The 27,919-nt window shown below is 33.6% G+C and overlaps 1 protein-coding gene across 6 annotated transcripts in view; it reads right to left on the bottom strand.

Moving 5' to 3' along the window:
* CNKSR2 (connector enhancer of kinase suppressor of Ras 2) overlaps positions 1-27,919 on the bottom strand; it is a 236,281-nt gene that overhangs the window by 77,815 nt on the left and 130,547 nt on the right. For 3 of the 6 annotated variants that reach the window (XM_036439616.2, XM_036439620.2, XM_036439618.2), the window contains 4 exons: positions 22,671-22,804; positions 17,538-17,749; positions 4,880-4,969; positions 3,081-3,295 (listed from right to left, as the gene is read on the bottom strand). In XM_036439616.2, the coding sequence (XP_036295509.1) occupies positions 3,081-3,295; positions 4,880-4,969; positions 17,538-17,749; positions 22,671-22,804 (651 nt within the window). The remainder of the gene's footprint in view (positions 1-3,080; positions 3,296-4,879; positions 4,970-17,537; positions 17,750-22,670; positions 22,805-27,919) is intronic. The other 3 variants (XM_036439617.2, XM_036439621.2, XM_036439619.2) reach the window with 1 other exon arrangement.

The raw sequence follows: 27,919 nt of genomic DNA, 5'->3' as shown, positions 1-27,919 counted from the left end.
AATCATTTAAGTGTATGTTGTTTGGCTTCTAAGGTCAAGGAAATTTTTACTACAATACTCTAGTCTCAGCAATAGATGCTAAATAACTACTTGTACTTCATAACAGCAGCATTGCTGTGTTTTTCAAAACTTCATAAAAACTCTGGGTAGAAATCAATCTAGGTACTGAAGATGTTATTAAAATAAACCTATGAAGGCTCGCTCATGTTTCTTAAAGTCATACTTTTTATTTATTTTATTTTTTGGTTAATTCTCACCTCAGGGTATTTTTCCATTGATCTTTTTAGAGAGAGAGGAAGAGAGAGGGAAACACAGAAAGAAACATCCATGTGAGAGAAACACATCAATTGGTTGCCTCCTACACACACCCTGACCAGGGCCAGGGCTGGGGAGGAGCCTTGACCGGAATCAAACCTGGGACCCTTTGCTCCACAGGCTGACGCTTTATCCAATGAACCAAACTGGCTAGGGCTAAAGTCATACTTTTTCAAACTTCACTCAGTCACTAAAGCAAAAATTCATTTGTGTTTGGAATGCCTGCCATGCATATTGTTCCAGGGTAGAGTGTGGAAAAATCACTAGGGAAAGTGACTTGGGTTATAGTCCTTATTCTAACACTTTTTTTTCCCAACACAGCTTTGGGTAAATAATCCCTTTGCGTTTGTCATTTGCAAATATGGTTGCGAGATTCAAAAGATACAACACATATGAAAACTCCCTTGAAAATTTGGAAAATACTAAACAACTAGGTAAGGTCCTCAAGGGAACTGAGAGTCTAATAAAAACCCACAGAAGAATGTTCTCTTTTTGAACGCTGGCTATAGGGCATCTAACATGCACTTTGGGGCTAACAATTTTTCAGCTTCTTTTAAACCAGAGAATAGAGTTAGAAAATGTCCAGCCTTCTGCTCTGGAATTAGTGGGTCAGTGTAACATGGGAGGACTTCACACATTGTTAATAACAGTCCTTGCTCTGCGCTGTCCTTCTGTCAAAACTCAGTTCGGATAAATATCTCGGAATTACCACATTACAGATTTGGGACACATTAATTAAAGTGGGAGGCAAAGTAGATGCTATACTTTCTTTCCAGGAATAAAACTGTAGAAGTGAAGTTACCTTTTGAGGTTCTTGATATGTGTAATGTATAATGCTCTTCAGGAAGGTTATAACAATTTATACTCCTAGACCATATACTCCCAATCTTTCTGATTACCTGTTTGTCTCACCTTTTACTATCTTTCATAATTTAATAACTCAAAATCCACAAGACTCATCTCCCTTTTCTTCCTCACACAGAATACTCTTGTTCAGATGTGCATGACAGGGAGGTAGGTGCAGGCTGAGTGTTTAAACTACCTTCAATGGTTTAACACTCCTCTTAGGATAAATACAAACTTTAATAGCTTATACACTCTGGGGAAAGTGGCCTCTTATTCCTCCTCCAGACCCATCTCTCACTACCAACTTCCCTTTCAAACAGGCCAGCTGCCTCTTATCTTTAGATTTTGTCCAGGCTATTACTTGTGACAGGAACACCAGATTTTAGAGGGAACTCAGTGTTCAGACAGTATTTCTGACTAGTGATAGCAAAATATCCCCTTTCATACAGTTACAAATATTAATTTCAGACTGATTGCAAATATCTGTGGAAAAATAATTAGATTTGTCAGTCATTCAAAGGAGCAGGTTTTGATACGGGCACTGTTCTCTTTGAGAGGAAGAGGCTTGGGGGTATGTAACTGGGGATAGGGGAGGTTAGAGAATGTGCACGGAGGAATGTGAAGTAGACTCCTACTTCAACTCAAATAAATGAAAATGTTTTTTGGCACTTTAGTTTTATGAGAGAGCTACAGAATAAGTAGATGATTTTTAAAAATTACTCAGAAAAGCAACTCGTGTATGTTATTAAATCTTTCACATTTTGTATACCTAAGTGGTATGCCTTCTACAGCGGTGCCAGATTAAAAAAAATCTGATGCACTGAGCATTAAGCACAGTTATTCAAATTATTTTAAAAATGTAGTCTATGTTTTTTAATGACTCCTAATAAGGAGCTATAGTTCAATTGGCATAACAAACTCTCTTTTAACCAAAGTGACATAAAATGGGTTGATTTTGTGATTTAATGTTCTGGTTAAGAGTATTCTTTTAGCCCCTCCATTGTCATTGTCCTAGTTTCTCATCATCCTCTGGCCTGGCTTAATGACCCTGCCTTTGGCCTCATACTCTTGATCAATGCACTGCACCATATAGATAAATAGGCCAATCTCATCATGCAAGTCCCCAGGTGAAAATTCTGCAATAGCTCGTTACCACTGCTGGAAAGAGCCTAAGTGCTTTATCATCAAATTCCTGATTTAAGCTGGCCTACATCTCTAGGCTCATCTACTGCCCCTACCTCACATGCTTTCACCTCAGTTTTTAATGAACCACTAATTCTTAGCCATATGAAGTCCCGAGGATATACCATATTTGCATACATTTCTGGCACAACTCCGTATGCCTTCCTGCAATACTGCTACACGTCTTTCACCCAACAGCCAAATGCTCCCTATTGTAAAGCATTTTCTCACTTCCTTAGAAGGCAAGGCGCTTCTTCTCCCATATTCCTCCTATACTGCTTGTACCCACCCATTACAACAGCCAAATTACTTTGAGACTCTTGGAGCCTTTCTTGCTATATAATGATGTGCCATGTCTTCCCATTTTTACCTCAGGTGCTCATTTTTAAATAAAATCACAAATATATTAAAAATTACATCTTTAATGTTGAATTCTACAGCTACCTATTTACTGTACGTTATTACAGTGATGCTTAATCAGCTAATGATTATGGTCTGTCAATTCTGCGCATATTATGTATTTCATTAAAAATCTAACTTGCTACAACATACGAACTCATTGAACATATGAACTGAAGAACAAGTCAATAAGCCACTGTGTTTTCTTTAAGGGCTTAAACTCTAAACTTAAGATCTTTTGTGAAAACCTAGCAAGAGGATAAAAATAAACAATTTGGAATTTACCCCAAAGAATCCCCGAATAAAAGTTGTATGATAGAGCCTGAAATTTTACTTACGTGGTACAGTGTGGCCTCTGGCACAGGGGTGCCCATGATGTCTTGTCTCAGTGTATCCATCTGCAAACTAGGCAGCAATGAATAGTGGGTCGGGCTATTACTCTTATCACTCTTCTTTTTAGACTTCTTCCCTGTGTCTTTTTTGCTGTTTCTCTGAAACATGTATTCTTCTTGAGCAATTTTTTCATTGCTCATATATCGGAGTAGAGAGTTTTCTATATAAAAAGAGATAAACACACCAATATAAATATGCAAATATTCCAAAGTTATCATTCTTTCCTAATTGTGCCATTAGATTTCATTGCAGAAATGTAACTTGATTTAATTTATTGTATAAAATACCTATGCAGTGGAAATATATAGAAAACCTTACTTATTTGGGATCAAAGGACAATAAGAAATAGCCTATCTATTATATCTACAGCTTTCATCTCTGGACCAACTAGATCAGAAGCACCTACAGAACCTGAATCAGAAGTTCTGAGTGTGTGCCTCATACATATTTTAACAAGTTCCCCCAGGGGAATTGTGATAAAAGCTGATGACAAGCACCAACCTATGGCAGGCTAGATAGCATCCTTGGAGAAGTTAAAGCCCACATTAAGAACCAATAGTCAGGAAACTTAGCTTATAAAAATCTATGCTTAAACTGATAGCCAGCATTTAGTACTTCATAAGGCTTTTTACCCCCTAAGTTGTCACTATCATATGAAGTTCCGAAAGAGTGACCCAGAGATGGCATATGAGAAGCATTTCTCTTTTTATGTTTTTCTTGATTACTTCTATAAAGCAAATTAGGTTAGAACTGAAGTTTAGGAAATGGAATGAGTATATAATATAAAGAAATTTGTCAATGTCCCTGTGTCCCATTTTCAGAAAGGCCTGCTCCATAAAACAAGCATTCAGAAGACTAATGAGGCAGGTATTCATGCTTGCTTATCCCTGTGTGGTCTGTGCATCTGCGTAGTAATGAAATAAATTCTGTGCATTGGCTAGGAATAATAGACAAATGGGTTACACATATTGTGATGAAAGCTCAGTGAGCTTAGGTAAATAATTTTTGCTTTGCTTGGATTTGTATTCTTCTTCATCTACAACTTAATGGCTCTCGATTTCAGAAAGTGGAAAAGCAACATGTTCCACTGGGCCCACAATACATATACTTGGTCGAATTCCACTTACTGGTGAGTCTTTCTGTTGTCCTCTTTACTACCCAACTCAATAGCAGGATAAGTGAACATAAAAACTTACTTTTGGTAGATACTTCAAGTGTAGCCCACCCCCAAGTAAGAAGATAACCCTGAACAGCAAACAGAAGAGAAAAAAAGCAAAGTAGTTTTTTCCCCATTTCTCTATAATTTTCATTAGAGTCACTGGCCGAGTTTTCATTAGCTTTTATCCACGTGCTTCACTGCTCATTTTAAGGCTGTATTAATATAAAAGTGGTGAGGTTTCATTGCGGACCAATGGGGACTGATCACAAAGTCTATTTACTGAACTTTTATGCAGTTTCACACTTCTGACCTTGTTTTCCAAATATTAACTTTCAAATAACAACGAGATATTAATTTTTACACTGTACTTATCTACTCTGAATCCCTTAGGAGGCATTCACAGAAGGTATCTACTTAATAACAGATCAAGGTTGTTAAATGTTGGTCTGAATTGGTTTGGGTGTACCACTGAGTCAATGCAAGAATGAAAAGTTTTCTACTGAAGCCATAACATCCTATTTAAAAACATTTAAATTTGCTTTTGTTCCAACAACTCAACCTACACTGAAATTCTAGAACACTTACCTCTTCTACTATCTCTCTTCATCTTATTTGGATCTTCATAGTCCCCCACCCAATTATATTCCACTGGCATAGATATAGGTCGTAGCTTGCCTAAACACAGAGAACAAAATTCACATCACATTGTTTTTCTTCCCCATGACTGCTTACACTTACGCTGCTTTTTAGCTATAGTCTGCAAAACACACTCACTCATATGCAACATTATGGTTGGCATTTGTGTAGATGAAAAATGTGTGTGTTTTGAGCCAGAAGGTGAAACTGCCTGTGGCAATTGGCCAGGTGATAATTCAAACATAAGCTACGTTTTGTAAACAATCAAGACTAGCCTAAGTTTGCTCTCTTAGGAGCCCCAGACTTTGAGGGTGGTCCTTTACAAAGAGGATCATTATTTTAGTGATTTGACTTTATTTTTAGTAACTGGATCTCTATCTTATTCTCCAATGCCCACGTGCCTATATATTGATAGTTAATCTCCAAGATAGTAGTCCCTTCTGTTTAATCTTCCCTGCCAGGACATAAACCCATGTTTCATGTTGGAACACCACAATGCTAACTTCCTGTCTTCACTGCCTCCTAACTCCTAATGCCATACATTTTGACACCACCATGTTTCAGCAGTATATATAGATTCTCTTATATCTGGGTCTGTTCCAAGCATCTCATCTTTTTGAATTGTGAATAAGTAATTCTATTTTTCAGATCCAAGTATTCAGTGCTTTGGCCTGTCTCATTTCCCTCTAAGTTTGTATTCTTATTACACAACATTTTACTTAGTAAGCAGAACTCATGGCATAGACTTCAAGGAAAATTTTTGGTGAGGCTGCAGTGCATTATTTTTGATCAACTTGAAATCCTGAAGCACAAAAGAGCCAAAAATATGTAAAAGTTTATAAAGGATACCTAACACAATGCGTGGCTTACAATAGTTGCTTAATAAATTCTGAATGAATATAAAGCAAAAGTTCACACAGTACTGGATAATAACAATGATGATTATGACAATCATTATAATAATACTAAGACTTATATATAATTTATCATATGTTACATACTGTCTAAATGTTTTATAAATAATTGTTTAATCCTCATAATTATGAAAAATATACTATCACTAACTTTATTCTACTAAATGAAGAAACTGAGACAGGTTATGTAACTTGCCTAAGGACACAGCTGGTAAGTATGTTATACCAGGGTTCAAACTCAGGCACTCAATACCACTTCTGCCTTAATTCTTGGTGACTTCAATATTCAGCTTCTAACCCTCACACTTTCCTGAGGGTTTTTCCTTTATGCATTTTTGTAGTCATATGATTAATCTTGTCATCTTTGAAAGCTATAATCTCTTCCAGTATCCAATTTTTTGTTACTCCCACCTTGTATATTTTGTGCATACCCCTACCGAACTCCAAGTCCAATGATCCTTTCTCTAATCACACATCTTCCCACTTTTACCTCTCAGTCATCATATGTCTTCTTCACTTCCCTCCTTGCCTAGTTAAATTTCACAATTACTATGTATTCTTCAGGAAAGGTGCCAACCTTATGGCTTTTTATTATATTATACATACTGAAACAGTATATTTTGCAAAGCTCTTTGAAAATCTAAGGATGAATTAGACATGATAAAATTATTAATGTGCCAAAAAAGGCAGTATTTATTTAGTGGTTTCCTTTTAAGGTATGCAAAAACTTTTTATTTTTTATTTTTATTTTTTAATATATTTTATTGATTTTTTTTACAGAGAGGAAGGGAAGGGATAGTTAGAAACATGAGTGAGAGAGAAACACCAATCAGCTTCCTCCTGTACACCCGCCTACTGGGGATGTGCCCGCAACCAAGGTACATGCCCTTGACTGGAATCAAACCTGGGACCCATGATTCTGCAGAATGAAGCTCTATTCACTGAGCCAAACCAGTTAGGGTTGCAAACAATTTTTTAAATGATCACAGGACATGGCCGAAACCGGTTTGGCTCAGTGGATAGAGCGTCGGCCTGTGGACTGAAAGGTCCCAGGTTCGATTCCGGCCAAGGGCATGTACATTGGTTGCGAGCACATCCCCTGTGGGGGATGTGCAGGAGGCAGCGGGTCGATGTATCTCTCTCATCGATGTTTCTAGCTCTCTATCTCTCTTCCTTCCTCTCTGTGAAAAATCAATAGAATATATTAAAAAAAAATGATCACAGGACATGAACCCATTGTTTCATGTTGGAACATCACAATGCTAACTTTTTTATCTACACTGCCTCCTAACTTTAAATTGGAATTCTAGGATTCCAATTCATGGAGTAGAATTATACTTTTAAAGAGGGAATTTGGGTGAGTTGAGGTAGGTCAATATATTCTGCCCAATGTGGGGACGGGGGAAGGTTTTAGGAAAGGTCTCCTCTTGTCAAGTCTATTAAAATTCTTTGCAGAATCAGTATCGGTCCTCCAGGTTTTCAATGTTGTGAATGCTGCATTTTCAAACATTTCTTTAGAATTTTTAAAAAACAAATTCCATTTCAGCATTAGCACTGAAGCATTAATAGCTCTAACACTGTTTCTACATGTCATGAGGAAAATCTCTGAAAAGTAAAATATACAATAAATAGGCTGTTGTTTTTACTTGCTCTATATGTTATATATACACTTAATTAATTTGGTAATTTTTGAAGAATTGATTTGTTGTTTGGAGTCAAACATATATACACATTGGACCTCCCAAAAGTCCAAGATACACTGCCAGTTTCTATTTTCATGGTTTCCTTCTCCTTTCTAGTCAATTTTCCCTTATCCTCCTCCTTACGTTTCCTTACACTCCCCTCTGTCCCTCGCTTACTTCTAAGATAGTATGTCAACCTGAACAATCCCCTACATTTTTTTAAACAAATGGAGCCTTACAAAACTATTTGGTAATCCAGTCAGAACTAGACGTCCTGCTTCCTTATCCAGAAACATACCCATGATGTCGCTTGAAATACTACTGAATGATTGTCTTTTTAATTGTATCCCTTTTTAAAAACTCTCTCCCAAAACATGCTAAAATCATTAAGTTTCAGGGCGATAAACAGCTTCTGAGAAACAATATTCTCTCTCACAGTTGCCCAAAGTTGAAAAAGACTGCAGAGAGATGTCTTAAATCTGAAATAACCTTTAGTACTCACAAAAAAGCTTTCTCTGCAGTCTAAGAAGAAAAAAAAATACACATATACACATCTGTTCTGAATAATTTAACCAATATTTTGATGAAAATGAGTGCACTAAGGAATGTTAAGCTATAAGCATGCCACATACACCCATCAAACTTCCCACATTCCAGACAGAAAAATTACTTTCAGATGGTTGACTGCATTTCTAGGAAAACATCCGAAGGTTATTTAAGGTAGAGAACCACATATTTAAAGAGGAATAAAACTGAATCAAATGGAAAGTCAGTAATTTTTTAAGGATAAAGGCAACATATCTTGAATTAATAAAGTAAGAATAGGCACTTTTGATCTTTATGGCCATATTTTTAAAACTGCTACAACTTGTTTGTGAATTTTCCTATTGCTTTCTAAAAGTGACCTAGACTTTAAATTGGGGGTAAGATAAAAATTGTTAAATGGGAAAATTAGAAACTGCATCAAAAAGTATATGGAACTGGAGAGCATTATGCTAAGTGAAATAAGCCAGTCAGAGAAAGACAAGTACCATATGATTTCACTCATATATGAAATCTAATGAACAAAATAACAAACAAAATAGAAACAGACCCACAGGAAGCAGGGCTGGGTGAAAAAGGTGAAGGGATTAAGCAAAAAAAAAAAAAAAAAAAAAAAAAACCCTCATAGACACAGACAGCAGCAGAGAGAAAGGGGGGTGGGGCATGTGGAGGAAGGTAAAGAGGGAATACATGGTGATATAAGGAGACTTGATTTTGGGTGGTGAGTACAAAATGCACTATAGAGATGATATATTATAGAATTGCACACTTAAAACCTATATAATTTTATTAAGCAACATCACCTGAATAAATAAATTAAAAATAAATAAATAATAAATGGAACTTTTAATATTTAATGCCATGGATAATTGTATTTTGAACCAAAACATCATTTGTAAACATTCTACCAAGAGAACAAATCTGTGATACATGCTGTAGTTCAGAAAGATAGATTTTTCTCAGTTAAAATGTTGTCACTATGCATAGAGATTATTCTACATTAGAGGGGTGTGGGAGGACTGAGAAGGATTCATATGATTTAAATACTGTCTAAGTGGCAAAAGAGTTCTAGTTATAAAATGAGCTATGCTAACGTACTTTTGCCCCTTGCTGTGCTCAGCAATAAATGTGGACAAGAAAGATGACATGGGCATTATTTGGTTAAAAACATCCTGTTTTCAAGTTAGATAATTAGAAATTAAAGGAATTTGCTTTTTAAAAACCTTAGTAAATCATATTGTAATAGCTATGTACAGGCCGGGGGGGGTACTTAAAATATTAGTGGGCGCACTCTGTAAAGTATGATTGTCTAACCACTATGTTGTGCACCTGAAACTAACACAGAATAATGTGAACAATAATGGAAAAATATGGAAAATTGTATGTTATATGTTTTCGTCATTATAAAAAATCCTTAGTAAATCAGTGTCTTGAAAATCTTATCAACATATGGATGCCAGTCATCATTTCTCATGAAAAGAAAAAGACAAGGATTAAGACCATCAACTGGAAGACTCTCAAATGAAACAAACAAAATGACATCTTGTAATAACTTTATAATTCCTTTCACACATTTTTGTCTTTGGGATCATGTTAGTTAGTGAAGTTAGCAAGAAAGGTTGAGATGAAAAACTCATGACACACAGAAGTTAATTTCTCAGGATTTCACTGATAATCAGTGTTGGAGTCAGTCCATGAACAGAGACTTTCAACTTCCTATCCCAGGGCTCTTTTTACTACACTAATTTGATTTGGTGATGAATTTAACACCATTGCATTTACAGAAAAATCCAATTCATCTTTATTAAAAAAATCATTTGATGACAGGGATTATTACTGCTTTTGTTTAAGGGTCTTTCCAGTTTGCAAATCTTGCAAAAGAAAAATCTTAAGAGCTAGCTAAAGAGCTAATGGAGGATTAGAGCATAAATTGTGGGTGTAACTTTGTTGTCCATCCCTTAAGGAAGGTGGAAAGCAAATTGGTTTGACATTGCACTACTTCTAAAATAATGCTAAGTTGTCACATGTATATTTAAATGTCTATATATTGTTTTAATTACTTGCTCTAATGTCTTCAGTCATTAAGGTAATCAGGGTGAAATTTTTAGTCATCTCTTCTTTAACAAGATTGAATATAACACTTGACATTTCCTATCCTCAAGGATCTATTTCTCCCATGATTTCTGGCAAATTGTTTTGCAGTGATACAAGGAGCCTGGAGTATGGAACACCATGTACACATCCTTCCAGTTAATATTACTTTAGTTGGGACTTTTATCAGAAATAAGATTTACTTTTAAAAATGGCTTTTCTGCAAGAACTAAATGAAGATGACATTCAACAAGCCATCTGTTAGGGCAGGCTTCAACTTAAGAATAGAAGTTTTTCCAAATGCTTATTTGGAACTTAAAATACAAAGAAAATGTATCATCGGTATATGGGTCTTTAAAAGGAGCTGCGAAAGTCTATTTCAGCATTTTCTAAAATATATTCCCACAAGCATTAATCCCATTGAATGGTTAGTATGTATTTTGTGACCAAAACAAAAACATTAAATGCACAAGTACATTTGGAAAACAATGAGCTAAACCAAATTCAACAACTTTCAAACCCTTTGGTATATGTGAATGTGCACTTATTGATCTCCAAGAGAGGGGAAAAACCTGCACAGCTTCTGAATCTTATTTAACCACATAATCTCTTCCTTTCACAAAGATTCTCTTTCAGAACTAGCAATCTGAAGAACATACTTAGGAAAATGCTGGGTTATATAAACCACATTGTGATTTGAGAGCTAACACTAAAGAGAATGGGTCCCTTCCTGTTCCAGTGTTTGTCATGATTAGGTTTTCTATTGTAGAGCTGGGTAGGTCATCCCAGATACTCACATCCTTACACTATTCTTTGAATAAAAACAAAAGGGCAAATGACCCTATGTCGTACAAGGGCTGTTTGATTTTCTATCATAGTTACCTGCTTCTGTATTCAATTTGTCTGCAGTTCATTCTTCTTAAATTAGGTAGGGTTTCTCAACAGTAGAACTTGCCACTTTGGATTGGATCATTATTGTTGGGAGCCATCCTGCACCATTTTTTGCGCACATTCTATGTAGGATGTTGAAATGACATCCTGAGCCTCTACCCACTAGATACCAGCAGCACCTCCACCTCCAGATATGACAACTACAAACATATTCACAAATTGCCAAATGTGCTCTGGGGGGCAATACTGACCCAGCTGAAAATCACTGAGTGAGAATATTCTTATTATTTCCTATTTTTGTCTTTAAGGGAAGCACTATTTCACCTAGTTTGTATCTTTCTGTTGATTAACTTATTTGAAGAGTTTCTTTTTTCCTCTGATAGTTGTATCAGCTTTGTTGATTTGATTTGCTAATCTTTCCATTTTGTCCACATATTAATACTCTGGAACTTCATTAAAAGTTTTTTCCCCCCTCTTATTCTTACTGTTTATTCATTATCCAGTAGCTTCAGTTGCTTTCAGGGTGATCTCTTCTTGCCAAGTTTCATTTATTTTATTTTATTTTATTTTTAAAATATATTTTATTGATTTTTTTACATAGAGGAAGGGAGAGAGATAGAGAGCTAGAAACGTCGATGAGAGAGAAACATCGACCAGCTGCCTCTTGCACACCCCCTACTGGGGATGTGCCAGCAACCAACGTACATGCCCTTGACTGGAATTGAACCTGGGACCTTTCAGTCCACAGACCTACCAATGACGCTCTACCACTGAGCCAAACCAGCTTCGGCTGTTTCATTTATTTTAGAAACTACAACTATTTAATTGATAATATATTGTATCTCTCTCTATTGTATCTCTCTCTATTGCTTTTTAGCAACTAATCTTAATCTTTAACAATGTATGGGGTCTGAATTGTTAGAATTCTTATGCTATGAGGTTATAAAAAGGTCCTTCTGTCCATTATATGAACTATTAATTTCCATAATGGAAATAAAAAAAAAACACCCAACAACCTTGGATCATGGCAGTTTCTAGTGTTACTAGCTATTTGAATACTCCTCCTTCTACTTTTCAAAACCAAACTAAAGAAAATTACAAACTCTATTCACATGTCTTTTAATTGATATTTTTTGAATGGCTAGTTGTTGGGTAGTTAGAGGGACCAAACTGAGGAAATGCTTCCAGCCCTTTGTCCTTTATTAAGCCCCTCCATAGGAGAGGAGGAAATGTTAATTTGTTCCATCAGCATTTAATAATCTTTGGGACTTATTTTTATTTATTTATCTTCACCCAAGGATATTTTTCCATTGGTTTTTAGAGAGAAAACAAGACAGAGAAATACCAATGTGAAAGAAATGCATTGATTGGTGGCCTCCTGCACATGCCCTGACTAGAGCCTGGGCTGGGGAGGAGCCTGTAACCAAAGTACGTGCTAACCCTAACCCTAACCCTAACCCTAACCCTAACCCTAACTCTAACCCGGGACCCTCCAGTCCTCAGGCCTACGCTCTATCCACTGAGTAAACCAGCTAGGGCGGGACATTTTTATTTATGAGCAGCAGCAATTTTTATGCCATTTAAGCATGTTTTCTTGCACCTTTCTATGAGTCAAGAACAGTATACGTATTTGACTTATGTACATCTCTCATTTAATCCTCAAAAACACAATGACTATCCCATTTTATAGATAAGGAAACAAAAACAGTGAGGTTAAGGCTGAAGTACAAGGTCAATCAGTTATTAAAGGCCAACCTGTGACATTAAATTCAGGTCTTTCTATGTGACCTCAAAATTCATGCTCTGATACTTCTATCCATAAAATTATACAAATTAAGAAAGAATACCTTATCTAGTTGATAACACTAATTTTTACATCAGAAACAGACTATTTTCTATTTCTATGCCAAAATATTGCTGAACTAGTTTTCCATCAAATACATCCTTATCAACATCAGCTTGATGTTCAAAATTATTCTGTGAAGCTAACGTACAGTCTTTATGAAATGTATTACACAAATCAAAAGGAAGGAATTCCTGTAAGTGTGGTACACATCTCATATTTCTCCATTTTTAATTCAGTAATTCATATCTCTATTAGTTCTGATTTGAAAGTGGCATATTTTACTTGAAAACAGACATTTTCTATGGTTACAATCCTATTTTCTTTTTTTTCTCCAGCATAGCTGATAAATGACAGCTGGATATTTACCTGATAAGGAAGATAATTTATATTAGAAAATTACAGGTAAGATAGCAGCCTTGTAGTCAGAAATGAATAAATGTGAATGCATTATATATAATTGATATTTTAAGAAATGTTCGAAACAATGCTATTAATTATAATTTAATTGCCCAAAAGATAGAATGAAGTTGTAAGACAAAAAGGAAGGAGATACTGAAGTATGATCATATATATAACCTGGAACCTATAGACAATATCCTCCCCTCACATTGATAAAACTCAGTTTACAGTGTAATTGTCCACATGCCCTCCATATCTATTCATGTGGCTAACAGGGACATAGTACTTAGTTTTTTAGTGCAAAACGTTCAGGTGTAATGTTACAGAAATTAATTTTTCTCAATGCACAATGTGTATAATAGCATTTATGAGGAGCAGTTCTAAAATACTGGCTTTGCATGTTTCATGTGCTTTTAGTGAGGTCTTGGATATTCCATAAATCAGAAAAGGCCTGAATTCTTTCAAAAACAATACTCTTCTGTGATATTATAGTAAAAAACATGTTTTCCTCCTATTGTTATAAAATATGACTACTCATGGCCACAAAGGGACTCAGCTAACTATGCCAGCCTTTTAGCAGGTCTATCTGTATAGAAATGTGCTATGATGGAATAGCAAGGGCAAGTAGTGCCTGAATAGTGAAAAGGGAAAGCTGATGGGAGATATTACCATACTGAAAAGTTGCCAAGCAACTGATCTAATCAAATTTGAGCCTTTATCTTTGAAACATGAGCAGAGGAGACCAAATAGTTGAAGTGATTTAATGCTGTCATGCCCCCCTTTTTTACTGCCACATTAAAGTTTCATTTTTTATTGAACTCTTTATTCATCCCATCTTATTCTTCAAAGAATTAAAAATGGCTGACACTAGTATTATTATTTATATGTTGAGATTTAAAAAAATATGTTTTTTTTATTGACTTTAGAGAGAAGGGAAGGGAGAGATATAGAGGTAGAAATATCAATGAGAGAGAAACATCAATTGTCTGCCTCCTGCCCACAATCTGGGAATCGAGTCCACAATCTGGGAATATGCCTTTAACTGGGAATTGAACTGGTGACCTCTTGGTTCATGGGTTGATGTTCAACCGCTGAGCTATCCTGGCCAGGCTATATATTGAGATCTTTAAGTTTATTTTTCCAGCTTTATTGAGGTATAATTGACAAATAAGATGTATATATTTAAGGTATACAGTGTGATAATTTGAGATTCATATCCATTGAGAAATGACTATCACAATCAAGCTATTTAACACACCTGTCACCTCATATAGTTACCCCCTTTTTTTGGTGGTGAGAACAGTTAAGATCTATTGTTGTAGCAACACTAGTTTCTATGTAATAAAGACAACAGCAAAAATAAATACCTAGCACATACTGGCCACTTTCTAGGCAATTTATAGTGTGTTATCATTAAATTCTCACCAAAAATAAATACCTAGCACATACTGGCCACTTTCTAGGCAATTTATAGTGTGTTATCATTAAATTCTCACCAACGTCTATGAGGCAGATTTTATCATCTTCTTTTAACAAATGAGAAAACTATGGCCTAGAGGAATATTTCCAGGCCACATTAGAGTAATTATAAGGCAGATAGGATTACCAAATATGGCTGATACGACAGCTAATGCTAGTGACCACTTATCTAACTTTCTTCCCCTACTGTATTTGTGTTTCCAGAAGTTATTCTTGTCTACCTTTTTAGGAAACTAAAACCTATTTTATGCTAAAAACAAAACAAAACAAAAAACCCCATGTTCTCTGATTTAAAAAGGATACAACACATTGTTGCTAATTTTATTCCTCAATTTAGCCATTTTTTCCTAAGGTCTGTGAAGGCCATGTCTATGTAAATTCATGTTTATTATAGTGCCAATAAATACCAAACAACATAGACAAGAACATACAAAATCAGACCACGTTCTTTTTGCTTGAAATCAAATGTTTGAATTTTGGATATTATTTTCCTAAGATTTAGCAAATTATTTTCATTACATTTAGTCACCTAGTACCACTAGCAGAATCAACAAATATTCATGGGTACTTAATCTCAGCTCTATCACTTACTAGCTGGGTAAGTTATTTAACCCATCGGTAAAATAAAGATTCCATTAGTTTTTACTTTATATTGTTGTTGTAATGATTAAATAGATTCACACCTTCTAAAAGATTAGAACAGTGGCTGGAACATATAAAGGCTCAACAAGTATTATTTACTTACTTTCTACAAGGGCCATCTACTGTTGATCCATATTGTACTTATCTAATAGCTTAGGACAAATAACTGTTCTTTTAACTGACTCTTAGGAACAGAGCTTTCCTAAATATTTTTTATCTTATATAACTTACTTTAAAATATGAATGTACTAAGATAATATAATAAGTACATATATATTTAATCAAGAGCACATATTAGGCACTTTGCTTCTCAAAATCCTGTCTACAGTCTTATAATCAAAACTCTAAACCTATTTGAGTAATATGGGAAGTTAATAGGAGAGTGATGATGACTAAGTATAAGTATCTCCATTGAAGAATCAGATTATATTTTAGGTTCTAAAGTTAAAAAATTTCAGGATCAAAAGTAAAAGAACTTTTTTTTTTTTTACTTCCTATTCCTCTTTCAAGCATATATACATTTCTTTTCTCCTAAGTTGTTTATAAAAATACATGAAATATACATAGGATATCTATATTTTCTAAAATTTAAATAGCATTCTATTTTATTGGGAGAAATATGATTTGTTTAAACTATAGTCTGAAGGCATAAACATATCTTTTATAAAGCTATCAGTAATCAAAATTATGTGGTGATTACAATTTCCTCTTAGGTTAAACATTTTTATCTTCTTCAACATAAGTAGAAAATAGCCAGAAAATTCTGGGACATAAAAAAGGGAAAAGTTGGTATATAGTACTGACTAATAATAGATATTCAATAAGTGCTTATGGAATGAATGAATAAAAATAATAATCTTATGTAATGGATCAGGGGTAGGGATAATAAAGATGGCAGGCTTCTGTATTACAAAGGTTTAAAATATAGCAGGGGAAAAGCAAAGCTGCAAATACATTTAAATTATGACAGTTCAAAATAAATGCCACCAAAATAGTATGAAGAACTATGCTATAAAATACCATTGCTTATTCTTATGATAGAAAACACATGCACAGAGAATAACACAAAGGAAGATAAGCATGGTTACTAATCTTTAGGGTCATTTTGAGCAAAACTTTTCATATGTAACTATTACCAAAGAGCTGTAAGGAAATAAGGTATGTGCATTAAGATAAGAGATGACCAATATTTTGGGACCACAGGAGGGAGGCATCTGGCCACTGTGGACAAGTAAGGGGGACAGGTGGAAAGGGAAAATTAAAATTTCCTTCTGCTCATCTCCCACTGATTAAGTCTGGATTAATCGGCAAGGATCCTGTCCTTCCCCAAGTATGAGTTCCTCACTAAACATGGTTAGTTTGAAAACTGGGAAGGGAGTAGCATAGACTTCCAATTAAATCTATTCATTCTTGCTATAGGACGAGAGACTTTACTCAGTACTTTAACTTTAGGCAACTTTCTCTGCCAATATTTTAGATATGCCAAATCAATATTAAGTGTTTGTGACTGGGTTACTTTCTTGATCGTGCATGGAAAAATAGGAGTCAAAGCCAAAAGCAAAAAATCCCACAAAACTCTAGGGACATGATCATTCCAGGTGCATCTTTGCTTTAACAGTGTATTCTTCCTATTTAAAATCCAGTTCCACTCAAGCTTTGCAGCTTCTTAAAAAAGACAAATATAGAGATGAAATTTCCCCTCAGAAAAGCCTATCTAAAGATTTTTTTAAATTCCCGAGGAATAAGGACACAATTTTATTTTCAATAAGCCATTTCATTAGCAAATTTACAATTAAAAAAGGAAAAAAAAACACACTTTGAATTATTCCAATTTGGCAACATCTGACATACAAAAATTTCATGTAATTAGAAAAGGTTTCCACACACCACTAATGAGCTAAAATGCTATCTACTATTCTTGTTTACTCTTTGGAGAATCTAGAATAAGTTTAGATGGCATGCCTCACATTGTTGAAAGTTCACCTTTGAGCACATGACAGACATAGATCAATTACAAATATAAAAGCTATCAAATGATTTTCATAACTCAAAAGCCCATGAAAAGAAATGAACATCCCCATTCCAAGCATATGTTCTTATGTCAACTTAAGAACTCTTACCGTAAGTCGGGGTGCTTTCTCGTCTTCCTTGACTACTTGATCTTCCTTTTTCATACTCATAGCAATACAAGACAGTATCTTCCTCAACAATATTAAATCTCTTTCGATATTCCTGATCCAGAAAAGAATTTGGCGATTCAGATCCCTTATGCACAGGCTTGCCCACCATATGTCCTCTGAGGTCTTCACAAGGAAGGTTTCCCTTTTCATCCCTAAAGAAAGGGTGAAGGAGAAAAATGCAGGAAAGTGTTAGGGTGGTAAAAAGGCTGAGAATGTCTAAAATAGTCATAATATCCTTCCCATGCACTATATCTTCTCATCTTTCCAAACTCTGAGATTTATAGGACAATTTTTAACTATTCCTATTTTGTAGAAAAAAATCCCAGGGCTTAGAGAGATTAAATGAGTTACCTGAATGTCACACAGGTAATAAATGACACAGCCAGACATGGGTCATAGATCTTTTAACTCCTGCCCTAGTCCATTCTCACTGCTCTGTGCCATATAAAGACATCGCCTTAGCACACAGATTGCATTTAGTGTTCAAGACGGTAGGAAATGTTAAAAACCTAACTTTCTTTTGCCAGTTTACCTAGTTGGTTCACATATCTGCACTTCTCAAAAACAAAAAAGTGCTTAAGAATAAATGCCTCTGTAAGGACACTGTAGCTTTAAAAACCAAATCAGTACTAATACTATAAGAATGTCAAGTTGCTCGTCATTAACTTAAAATACACCTTAATGAAAATACTCTCAGTATTTAAATTCTATGTATCTCATTTAATAGTGAATACATACATTCACAGCATTCCAAATGGAAAATTTCATTACATATCCATATAGAGTTTAAGAATGGGATTAAAGATGATGGCAAGTTATTAACCAATGTTACCCCAATAAATGTAATAAAAAAGTTAGGTAGAGAGCAATTTTTGTAGTATTTTCCTTTCTTTTTGTAAGAAAGGTGAAAGGGAATATTAATGTAAACATCTAGTTTTGCTTATATTTTCAAGAAGAAATAATGGAAGGATAAATATGTACACAGATAATAATTTAATAAAAAAACAAAAACAAAAAAAATACTAATAAAAATAATTTTTATGGGGAAGGAGAGGAAAAATCTGGGAGGAACAATGGTGAAAACATTTGCTTTAATGTATTTTTTATAAAGTTTGGATTTTGGAGCCATGTAAATGTTTTGAATAATTAAAATTCAATAAAAAAGATGGCAAGTTCTCTAATAATTTATGAAACCCCTAAATCTTACTCACTTATTGTATTACTCACATGGTCCAGATGATTGGGCCCTAATGAGTGGTATTTTGGTAGAAGTATTTCATTTAGGTTTGACTATATCAAACCTTGTTTATCTTACACGTTTAATTGACTAGCTATGAAATTTTTGCTAGAAAAGCTTATGTTTTAAAATAGGACTATAGATGTAAATCCAATGTTTCTTCCCTGGTGGGTCATTAATTTTATTTCTTCCTAATTCGTAATTGTTTCCTATTTTATGCTAAAGAGTGACATCAATGCTATCAAAGCAGATAAAATTTAATATTACATCAAATGCCAACAGTTCAAATCTTAAATCAAGAGAAAAAATCTTAAATTAATAGAACAAATCTTATAATAGTCCAAATAAAAAGGAATTTTACATTTCATCTTTTATCTTATAAAATGGTGATGAGCTTATAAATTGAAATATGAGGTTCAATTCAGCACAATACTATGCTTGTATCCATATGCAAATGTTTAGATTAGGTTTGTCTGAATGAAACTATATTCCTAGTATTTGAAATATGTAGAAAATAGTACATAATATTCTCAAGACAAACTGAGTTGGCAAATTTTCTTACGTACTTAACTCATCACAAGGTGAAATTGCCATTTACATTGCCACTCACTCTTGTATTTTTAAAAGAATGCGTTGCTTCTTCCCAAATTGTAACTGTATAGTTCTTAGGCAGCATAAAGAAAATAAATATAAAGATGCAGGCAGAATTCTTTTGTCAGCTCGCTAAAAACGTTTCTTGCACAAATTGCCTGCCATTTAAAAAAATGTTTTAGTCCTCTATCAAAAAGAAATAGACACTGCAATTAGTTTGGAAATAGCCCTAACAAAGCTGTGGCACTGGAAGAGGGTTATACTTATTTATAAATGGGCAGACTTTTCTATCATGCCAGTGACATAACTGTTAATGCAGCTTGACTTAGGAGGGTGACGAGGCCCTAGTTAATTCACCATGCTCTGATTATGGGTGTACACCTGTGGCAGAAAATTTGAAGGGTTGGTATTACTTACACTATAGTGAAAGGAAAGAGGGACCTTTTACCAGCAAGGAAGATTTATTAAACACATTTGTATGTCATTCACTCAAGTAAAGTTGAATTTTAAAAAGTAAAAACAAAAAAAAAAACTGCAAAAAAATGAATTGATATACATATTGTGTATATAAATGTGTGTGTCTGTATATGTATTCACACCATAAGCCCCTGAATAACTAAATGTATTACTTCATTTTGCTGTAAAGATTAAAAAATATATTTTTCATATTTAACTTATTTGTATAATTAGTATATTATAATTGTATATATGCAATCTGGAAAATGCAGAATTGAATAAAGAATCCAACTTTGCAGGAAAAACACACAAGTAATATTTGGAGTATTTTCTTCCCTTTTTAAAATGTTAGATAGCTATACACACATTAATAAGTCTATAGTTTTTCCCTAAAAGGGATCTCATAGAACAACTGTGACTTTATATTTAATGGCTCACTGTAAAATTCACAGGAGAAATTAGTGCTTAAATGTCACAGTTGTGCAAAGGCCTATAAATTCTTGATTTTCATCTTAAAAAATGCACTATAGACTATGATAATGAAACTTCATATACTCATAAGTCATATGTATAAACTGACAAAATTTCACTCACTTCACATACACGAATGATTTCTCTTTTAGCGATAAGAGCCCTTTTGTAACCACATTTATTTTTTTCTGGAATAAATACGTTTAAAGAAATAATCACATGAAAAAAAAATCTACATAATTTGACAACTAGGCCTGCCATTTTTAAGGGTCTCTTTTATTTTAAGAGTAGAGGCCCGATGCATGAAATCTGTGTCAGAGTAGGCCTTCTTTCCCCAGGTGCCAGCACCGGCTTCCCTCTAGCACCCGGACCCGGTTTCCTTGGCCGCTGGAAGGCACTTGGGACCTGGGCTTTGTCCAGGACATCTGGTCTAATTAGCATATTATGCTTTTATTATTATTGATGAGGAAATTTGTATGATTTATAATTCAAATGAACACCAAAATGCCTATCCTACACAGAACAAACTTTTAAATATAGAAAAAAATAAATGTTCCGATGAATTAAAATAGGTGAGCCACACTCATAATCAAAATAAGAAAATTGGAAAAAAAGTGCCAAGTTTGTATCTTTAAAAAGAATGACAACTTCAAAAACTTCTATAACTATCATTTCAAGTCAATAAAAGAACACAGGAACTTTGATGCATGGATTGCTTTGACTATGCTATATAAAATGACTGTGTGACCGAGCAATTAATAATTTGATTCAAAATATATTTAGAATATTGTGTTAAATTACACACCAGACTACAAATCAATTAAAATGAAATAATACACTCTATGAATTTTTACTGAAAAGTATGGAACTTTCAAACAATACTGACAAAAAAATAATGCTATATTGATACTTCAACCTCTTATACAGTATTTTTCAATAGCATGTTCAAATTTTTTATTGATTTCTATATATTTCCTTAGTCATATCTATACCATTCCCTGAAGAGAGAACTGTTATCATTTTACTCCTTTGTCTTCTGAAGTGTTTTAAATACTTTCTGTCTAGGAAACATGTTCTTTAAAACAAGTTCCATCCTAGCCAAGAGAAAAGGAAAGAACATTTAAAAACACTGCAGAGATTTGATAAAAACATCTTCTGATGTTTATTTGTACATGTAGCACTCTGAATAAGGCTTTTATTGCTCTTCCTGTAAGAGTATTCAGAAAGTCAGACATTATCTTAATAGAATTAAAATGCAGTTTGTGTTTGACTAGGATATCAGATTTTTATATCTGGTTGTAAATTTAACATAAGACTGTAAATTATACAATATATTTGTGGAATCCCAGCTTAATAAATTACATTTTCTCATAAAATACTCCCCCACAGCTACATTTAATTCTCAAAAATAAAAATGTTTATAAAACTGACTATAGTTTTATTACCAAATGACAACACAAAGTATTTGCAAAAATGCCATGTTGTCATGTAGCATTTAGATCATAAAAATGTCAGTACCATCATATCTAATAGAACGAAACATTAGGTATACCAATGAATAATAAAAATTAATAAAAAACAAGGTATTTTAGTTCTTTTATAAATAAATTTAACATTGTCTTGAAAACAAGATACCTTAAATTATTGCTTTTGAATGACTGCACAACTGATTTAAAAACCGAATCAAATTCTTTGTGATTGGTAGTAACTATCCCTTTTGTACTGGTCCTTTCCCATAACTTTGTATTTCAGAAAGATGGGTATCAGAATGCTTTTGGACAAAATGCTTTAGGGCACTAAGTTCTATTCTTCCATATCTTCCAAGAATTTCTAGTAGGAATTTGGGAATGAAATGAAGACACAGCCTCAAGAAATCTGGACTTAAAAGGCAAGTCATTTTCTTGCAAACTCTCTAATTATCTACATTTCAAAAGTTATAAAAGTTATCTATAACTTTCTCTTCTAGAAAAAAAATATGACATGTTTCAAAGTAACCTAAGATTTCTAGGAGCTTCTTTGCCAAAGAACCTCACTTATATTTGCTTATTGAAATAATCCTAATTATTATTTAATAGTATTTTATTATTATATGAGGTGTTTATAAGATATTTAATGCTTATTAAGTGTTCAATACATATTAATTAGTTATTAACCAAAATGCATTCTCTGTCATGCAATGATTTTTCTGGAATATGTTCAAATTCCCAACTGAGAAACTACTCAAGTTGTTCCTTGAGAATTTACTTCACAGTTTACATGCCATTGGGCTAGTCTTTAGACAGAAGCTTCCTAGAACAACAGAATGATTAGTTTTATACCTGGGGATATATGGTTCTGCAGGAGGAGGGGGGATGTAGAGATCCTGGAGAGCCGAACTGTCTCTTTTGGTGGGTGTACTGATGGTGCTGGAAGGCGTGGCGACACTGCTTGTGGGACTTCTAGGTATAAGAGGCTGGTTAAAATGAAAAAGAAAATACATACACACACAAACAACACACAAAACAACAACAACAACAACAACAACAACAACAACAATGACAGAGTTATCATTTTAAATTATCTACTTCTGCATAGTTTTTGAGCTTGGCTGAAAGAAAAAAGCACGTTATTTATCACAGGGATATTCCTTCGAATCTCCAAACACAGATATTTTATTACTTAGAGATTTCTACTTAGTCCCCAACTCACCGTATCATATGGCATAACCATATTTATATACTACTATGCAGTGTTTCATAATGAGAAGATTTATGTCACAGTCAGAATCTTGCTTTGTTAGAATCCCTTCTTTTAAAGAAAGATAATAAAGAGTAACTTTCAAAAGAATTAGCTCATTCAAATCCTGATATATTAGAAAGATATTCTGAACCCCACCCCCTCACCAAAGATACACCATACTCCTAAATTAGCAGAATGCCACAGATTCTCAGAAAAGGTTACAAAAATAGACCATGAAAGGCCAATATGAAACAGTATTTTTCTAGGAAAATCTACTTTTAAAAAGTAAACGTAAACACAACTATCTTTTCAAAGTCATTTTATGGTACATCTTCAAAACTATAGTGATTAGTGTGACACAAACATTTCACCTTTTCACACATTTATCATTGTTTAAAATAATCTGTAGTTGCAAATCTAGAAAACTCATTTTCATTCCTGTAGTTAAGTCTAAGTTTTTAAAAATTAAGATGGTACATATACTAAAACGATACATCAGGATGCATTAACTTAAGAGCACTCCCAATTCTAAGCTTCAAAACTGATCTCGTGGTTCAAGAAATTATCTTAAAGTGAAACAAAAATTCACAAATTTTCATGTTTATCTTACAGGTCTTACTGATTAGCGAAATATACAATAGCATTTTAGTGCCAACTGCAAATATAAAAATAATGATCACAAAATGATCTGTATCATCACATGACCAGATGTCATTTTAGCCAGTATGAAAACAATTTGAGTATATCTATATAGACCCACAGTCTATAGCTGGACACTCAAAAATGGCATATTACAACTAATTTATATTGTGACAATACTTTCGTACAGATAAACAAAATATGCCTTAAAAAGCAAAGTATAAGTACAATGTACAATGTAGGTCACTATGGTAGGCTACATGGTTTGTAACTCGGTGCACAGTTTTTACCTTCTTTGCTACACAGCTCACCTTAATAACTTGAAATCACACACTCTGCCAAAATGATGGTTACGCTTTAGACTATGTGAAATAGAAATTAACGAGAGAAGGGGTAAATAACTGACCAGCTATTTTGGGACTCTATAATATGATGTAAAAAAGTCAGAAGCTTTATATGTTGAAGGATTTTGAAATATTAAGGAACTGTAAAGACTGATGTTTAACTATGCTGATTTTGGAACAGTTTCCAGTAGAACTGTGTGTCTTTTAGAGATAAAAATTTTGGCAATGGGAAATCCTGAAATTATATACATAATAAGGAGCCACCTGCACAAATGAACACCACGAAGCAAGAGAAAATAAGTAATTGTATTCTAGGGATGCACTATATGCCCCTACAACAGATCTTTGAATAATGGGTTCTTTACAACTAGTAGTAAGATATATTATACATGTATAATCATTGTGATGTGACTCTGTTTATAACTGTTTTCCTCTCTGTCAGGACATGATCAAGAGTATTTTATTCTGCCTGGACTATTACCAGGATTGTCTACGTAGGGTACTTATGCCTTTCTCCTCCCAGGAAATTTAAATATTAGCCATGTCAACTTCCTTTAAGTTGCTAATTTTTTTCTAGAGTTCTATTTTCAGCAAAGAGTTGCTACTTATGTCATTGGTTAATGTGATTAGCTAAATTAGCAAGTATGTGGAAGAAAAAGACTCTTAAATATGTTTAAACAGATAACAAGTTTGATTGCGCCAGCTGGTTCAATAAGTTAGATTGGTTTAAAAAAACTTGTTCAGAGGAAAAAAAACCTAGTAAATCCTGTTGTGTAATTAAACTGGCTAGTTATTTTATTAACTGGTAAACCATACAAAACATTTCAACAGGTTTATCATACACACATCATCTGGCTAATCAGTATGCCCTGTAACAAGTAAAATGCATGGTCAATATTAAATATATTCAGTATATCTTTGTCAACTATTTGTACTATTTTTGTCAAGCTAATCCAAGCTAAAAAAGTAAACATTCTTTCTGAGAGTCTCATTAAAAAAAGACAATACGCAATGGAAAGGTCAATGGGGGAAAAAAGAAGACTTATGTAATACATTAAACAATAAAGAACTTAAAAAAATGCACAATAGAAAAATCAGTATAAAGTAGAAGCTTTATGGGAAAATGGAAATAGCTGCTTAACCCAAAAGGAGGTCTTTGTGTGATAAACTGAAAGTGTAACCTCTTAACTTTGGACAAGAATTGAAAGAGTACAAAATTCAATGACTAAAAGAATGAAAAAGGCATTTAAAAACATTAGATAGACAAATTTTGACTAAATCAAGCACTGTATAAATGATGCTATTAGCTAAAATTACCAGTGAGAAATTTCTAGCTGTAACAAGTGGCATTAAAATTACATCTACCACCAATAACCATTTAAGGGAGTGCAAATACGCCTAGTGACAAAAAAAATTTCCATTAAACCAAAAAAGGTGTTCTCTCAGCATTCAATTCCAATTTTAATAGGCATATTCCTTACTTTCAATCATTTGTTCATAACATAGTGTAAAAAAAACATTATGCCAGAGAAATAAAGGGTATTTTTTTTTATCATGCCACTTCTTCTAACAGTAAAAATTTATAGGGGAAGAGAATTAGAAACTACCATCACTTATGGATAAACTACAAAGGTTTTTAAAGACTATCTGTTACTGGAGTAAGCATGAAGCTTCAATATAATTTGATCCGCTATGGTATGCAATCAAGTATGAAAAGGATCCAGTTTTGTATTTTATCCAAAGGGGTTTATTTTCTGATAGGACTTGTCATAACATTTAGTTTTCAGATCAAAATGGACCTACCGATATAAAGCTTTTCTTCCAGATTTAGTGAGAAGCCAAGGAAGGTACATTTGCATATATGTTGTTACTCTTCTAAAACAAGTTGATGATGCATTTATTTCTAGGGGCATTTACTCAAATCCCAAATAAAACAATCCTATGAAATCTCTTCAAATGTACATTGATAATATTAGGTAAGTTAACTGTCAAAAGGACTCAAATCTTCTGAATCATGAATGATGCTTTAGTAATAATATCCTACTTATCCAGATTAGACAGCACTGGAAGATTATGATCATTATAAAACAAAACTTTCAGCTTTTGTAAGGCATCACTGAAATCTCACTTTAAATCCTCTCATGGCTCAGGTCTTTTCCTTGTGTCCCCAATTCTAACATCTCTAAGGTAACTGAGCACATCTGGAAGGTATCAATGTACCTCTGAAACCCGTAAGGTCTTAAGGACTATAGGAAAAGAACTGCCATACTAAAGAAACCACATTTGATGTTGAGGTTTTACTTGAAACAGTTTCACATTTTAACAACTCTTGACAAGCATATCTTAATTTAGTCTTCCCTCTGTCTGGTGAGTGACCCAGCTTTCATAGAGCCATGGAGTCTTGATAAATCAATGACATAAAGAGAGCCCCAATGTTAAAAATTAGGACAGTGTGTTACATGCTATGTAGTTATCTCAGAAATTCACTAACGCAAAGATCACAAAGAGTTGCTTTTTCTCTCAGGGGAAAATGTCCAGTAAATGCCAATGATTACATCACCTGGCCATTAATTTTATTCAAACTGAGGAATAAATAAGCACAGACTCAAAGGCATCACAATATCCTATTATTCTAGCACAGAACATTTACACACGTCCTTACTCAGTTCAAACACATTTTTATTGTATTTCCCAAAGCAAGTGCCAGGATATTGTTTTATGTTAGCAACTCTCTTCTTAGTCATTTAAACAAATGCTCCAGGGAAAATTTAACCTGGATTTTGGGAGGCATGATGTTGCATACAATCTTGTAAGTTTCTTGACCATATAAAGAATATTAGATTTAATTTGGAAAGTTATTGGGAATGCTTTCTCCTGGGTAAGTTTTAAGTAGTAAATCATTTGAAAGGAACTTAAGAGAAACACACCTATTCAAAATTCTCCCACTCCGTTCTTTCACAGATTTTTCTAGAATACAAATTTATAAATACAAAAAGAGTCTTCTTTTATAAGCATGTAATCTTCCCTTTCTTATTAGACTACCAAGAAAACGCATTGTTTTTTTCTGACCACGAGTTTGATCAGGACATCGTATCTGTAATGTATACAATTAAAAAATAGACATATGTGCATAAAATATGCATGTAGTTACACAACATACAACTAATATAGACTTGAGTGCCACATGACAAAATGGCTTTTTCCATTGAATCATCATAATTTGCACAATATACTGACTACCACTAGTATGTTTATTCTTGTGGTCTCCAGTCATATTGGCATAATTAATACTGCAACATTAAAACTGGGTTTCCAATTATTTCAACTTACAGTGAACTTCATTTTTTTTAGAATAGTAACTAAAGAAAGATTGGGAAACTAAAGAAAAAAGAAATCATAAAAGAATTTTTGTTGTCAGTGTTAATATTTTGCAAATATTTGGCTGATAACACAAATGTGATTGAGGTCCTTTAATTAATTTGCTTAAACCTTAGTGAACAAAAAATTGATGTGACAATGGCTTGCAGCTATTTACTGATTTGAGCATGTAAAAAATGTAATTGTTTTTTGCCTCCCAATTAGCACAATTACATTTTTAGTTTAAATTTATTTTCTTTTTCTAGGATCTTAACTAATATTAGTTATCTTCCTTTATAAAACATGCTTTTAAAACAAAACTCTCAGAAACATAAACTTTCTTAACTAAAGGTCACCCTGACCATGACTTTGAATTAAAATAAATTTTATTATCACTTATGTTTTTTATTTTTATTTTTACAACCATTCATATCTATATTTGAAATACAACAAAAATCAGTGGTCTTCAATTGTTATACCAGTTGACAGATGGAATAAACTGTGACTAT

This window comes from Pipistrellus kuhlii, unplaced genomic scaffold, assembly GCF_014108245.1.
Source record: "Pipistrellus kuhlii isolate mPipKuh1 unplaced genomic scaffold, mPipKuh1.p scaffold_m20_p_16, whole genome shotgun sequence".
NCBI lineage: Eukaryota > Metazoa > Chordata > Mammalia > Chiroptera > Vespertilionidae > Pipistrellus > Pipistrellus kuhlii.
The sequence above is the reverse complement of the archived record's forward strand: the minus strand, read 5'-3'. Positions and strand labels throughout refer to the sequence as shown.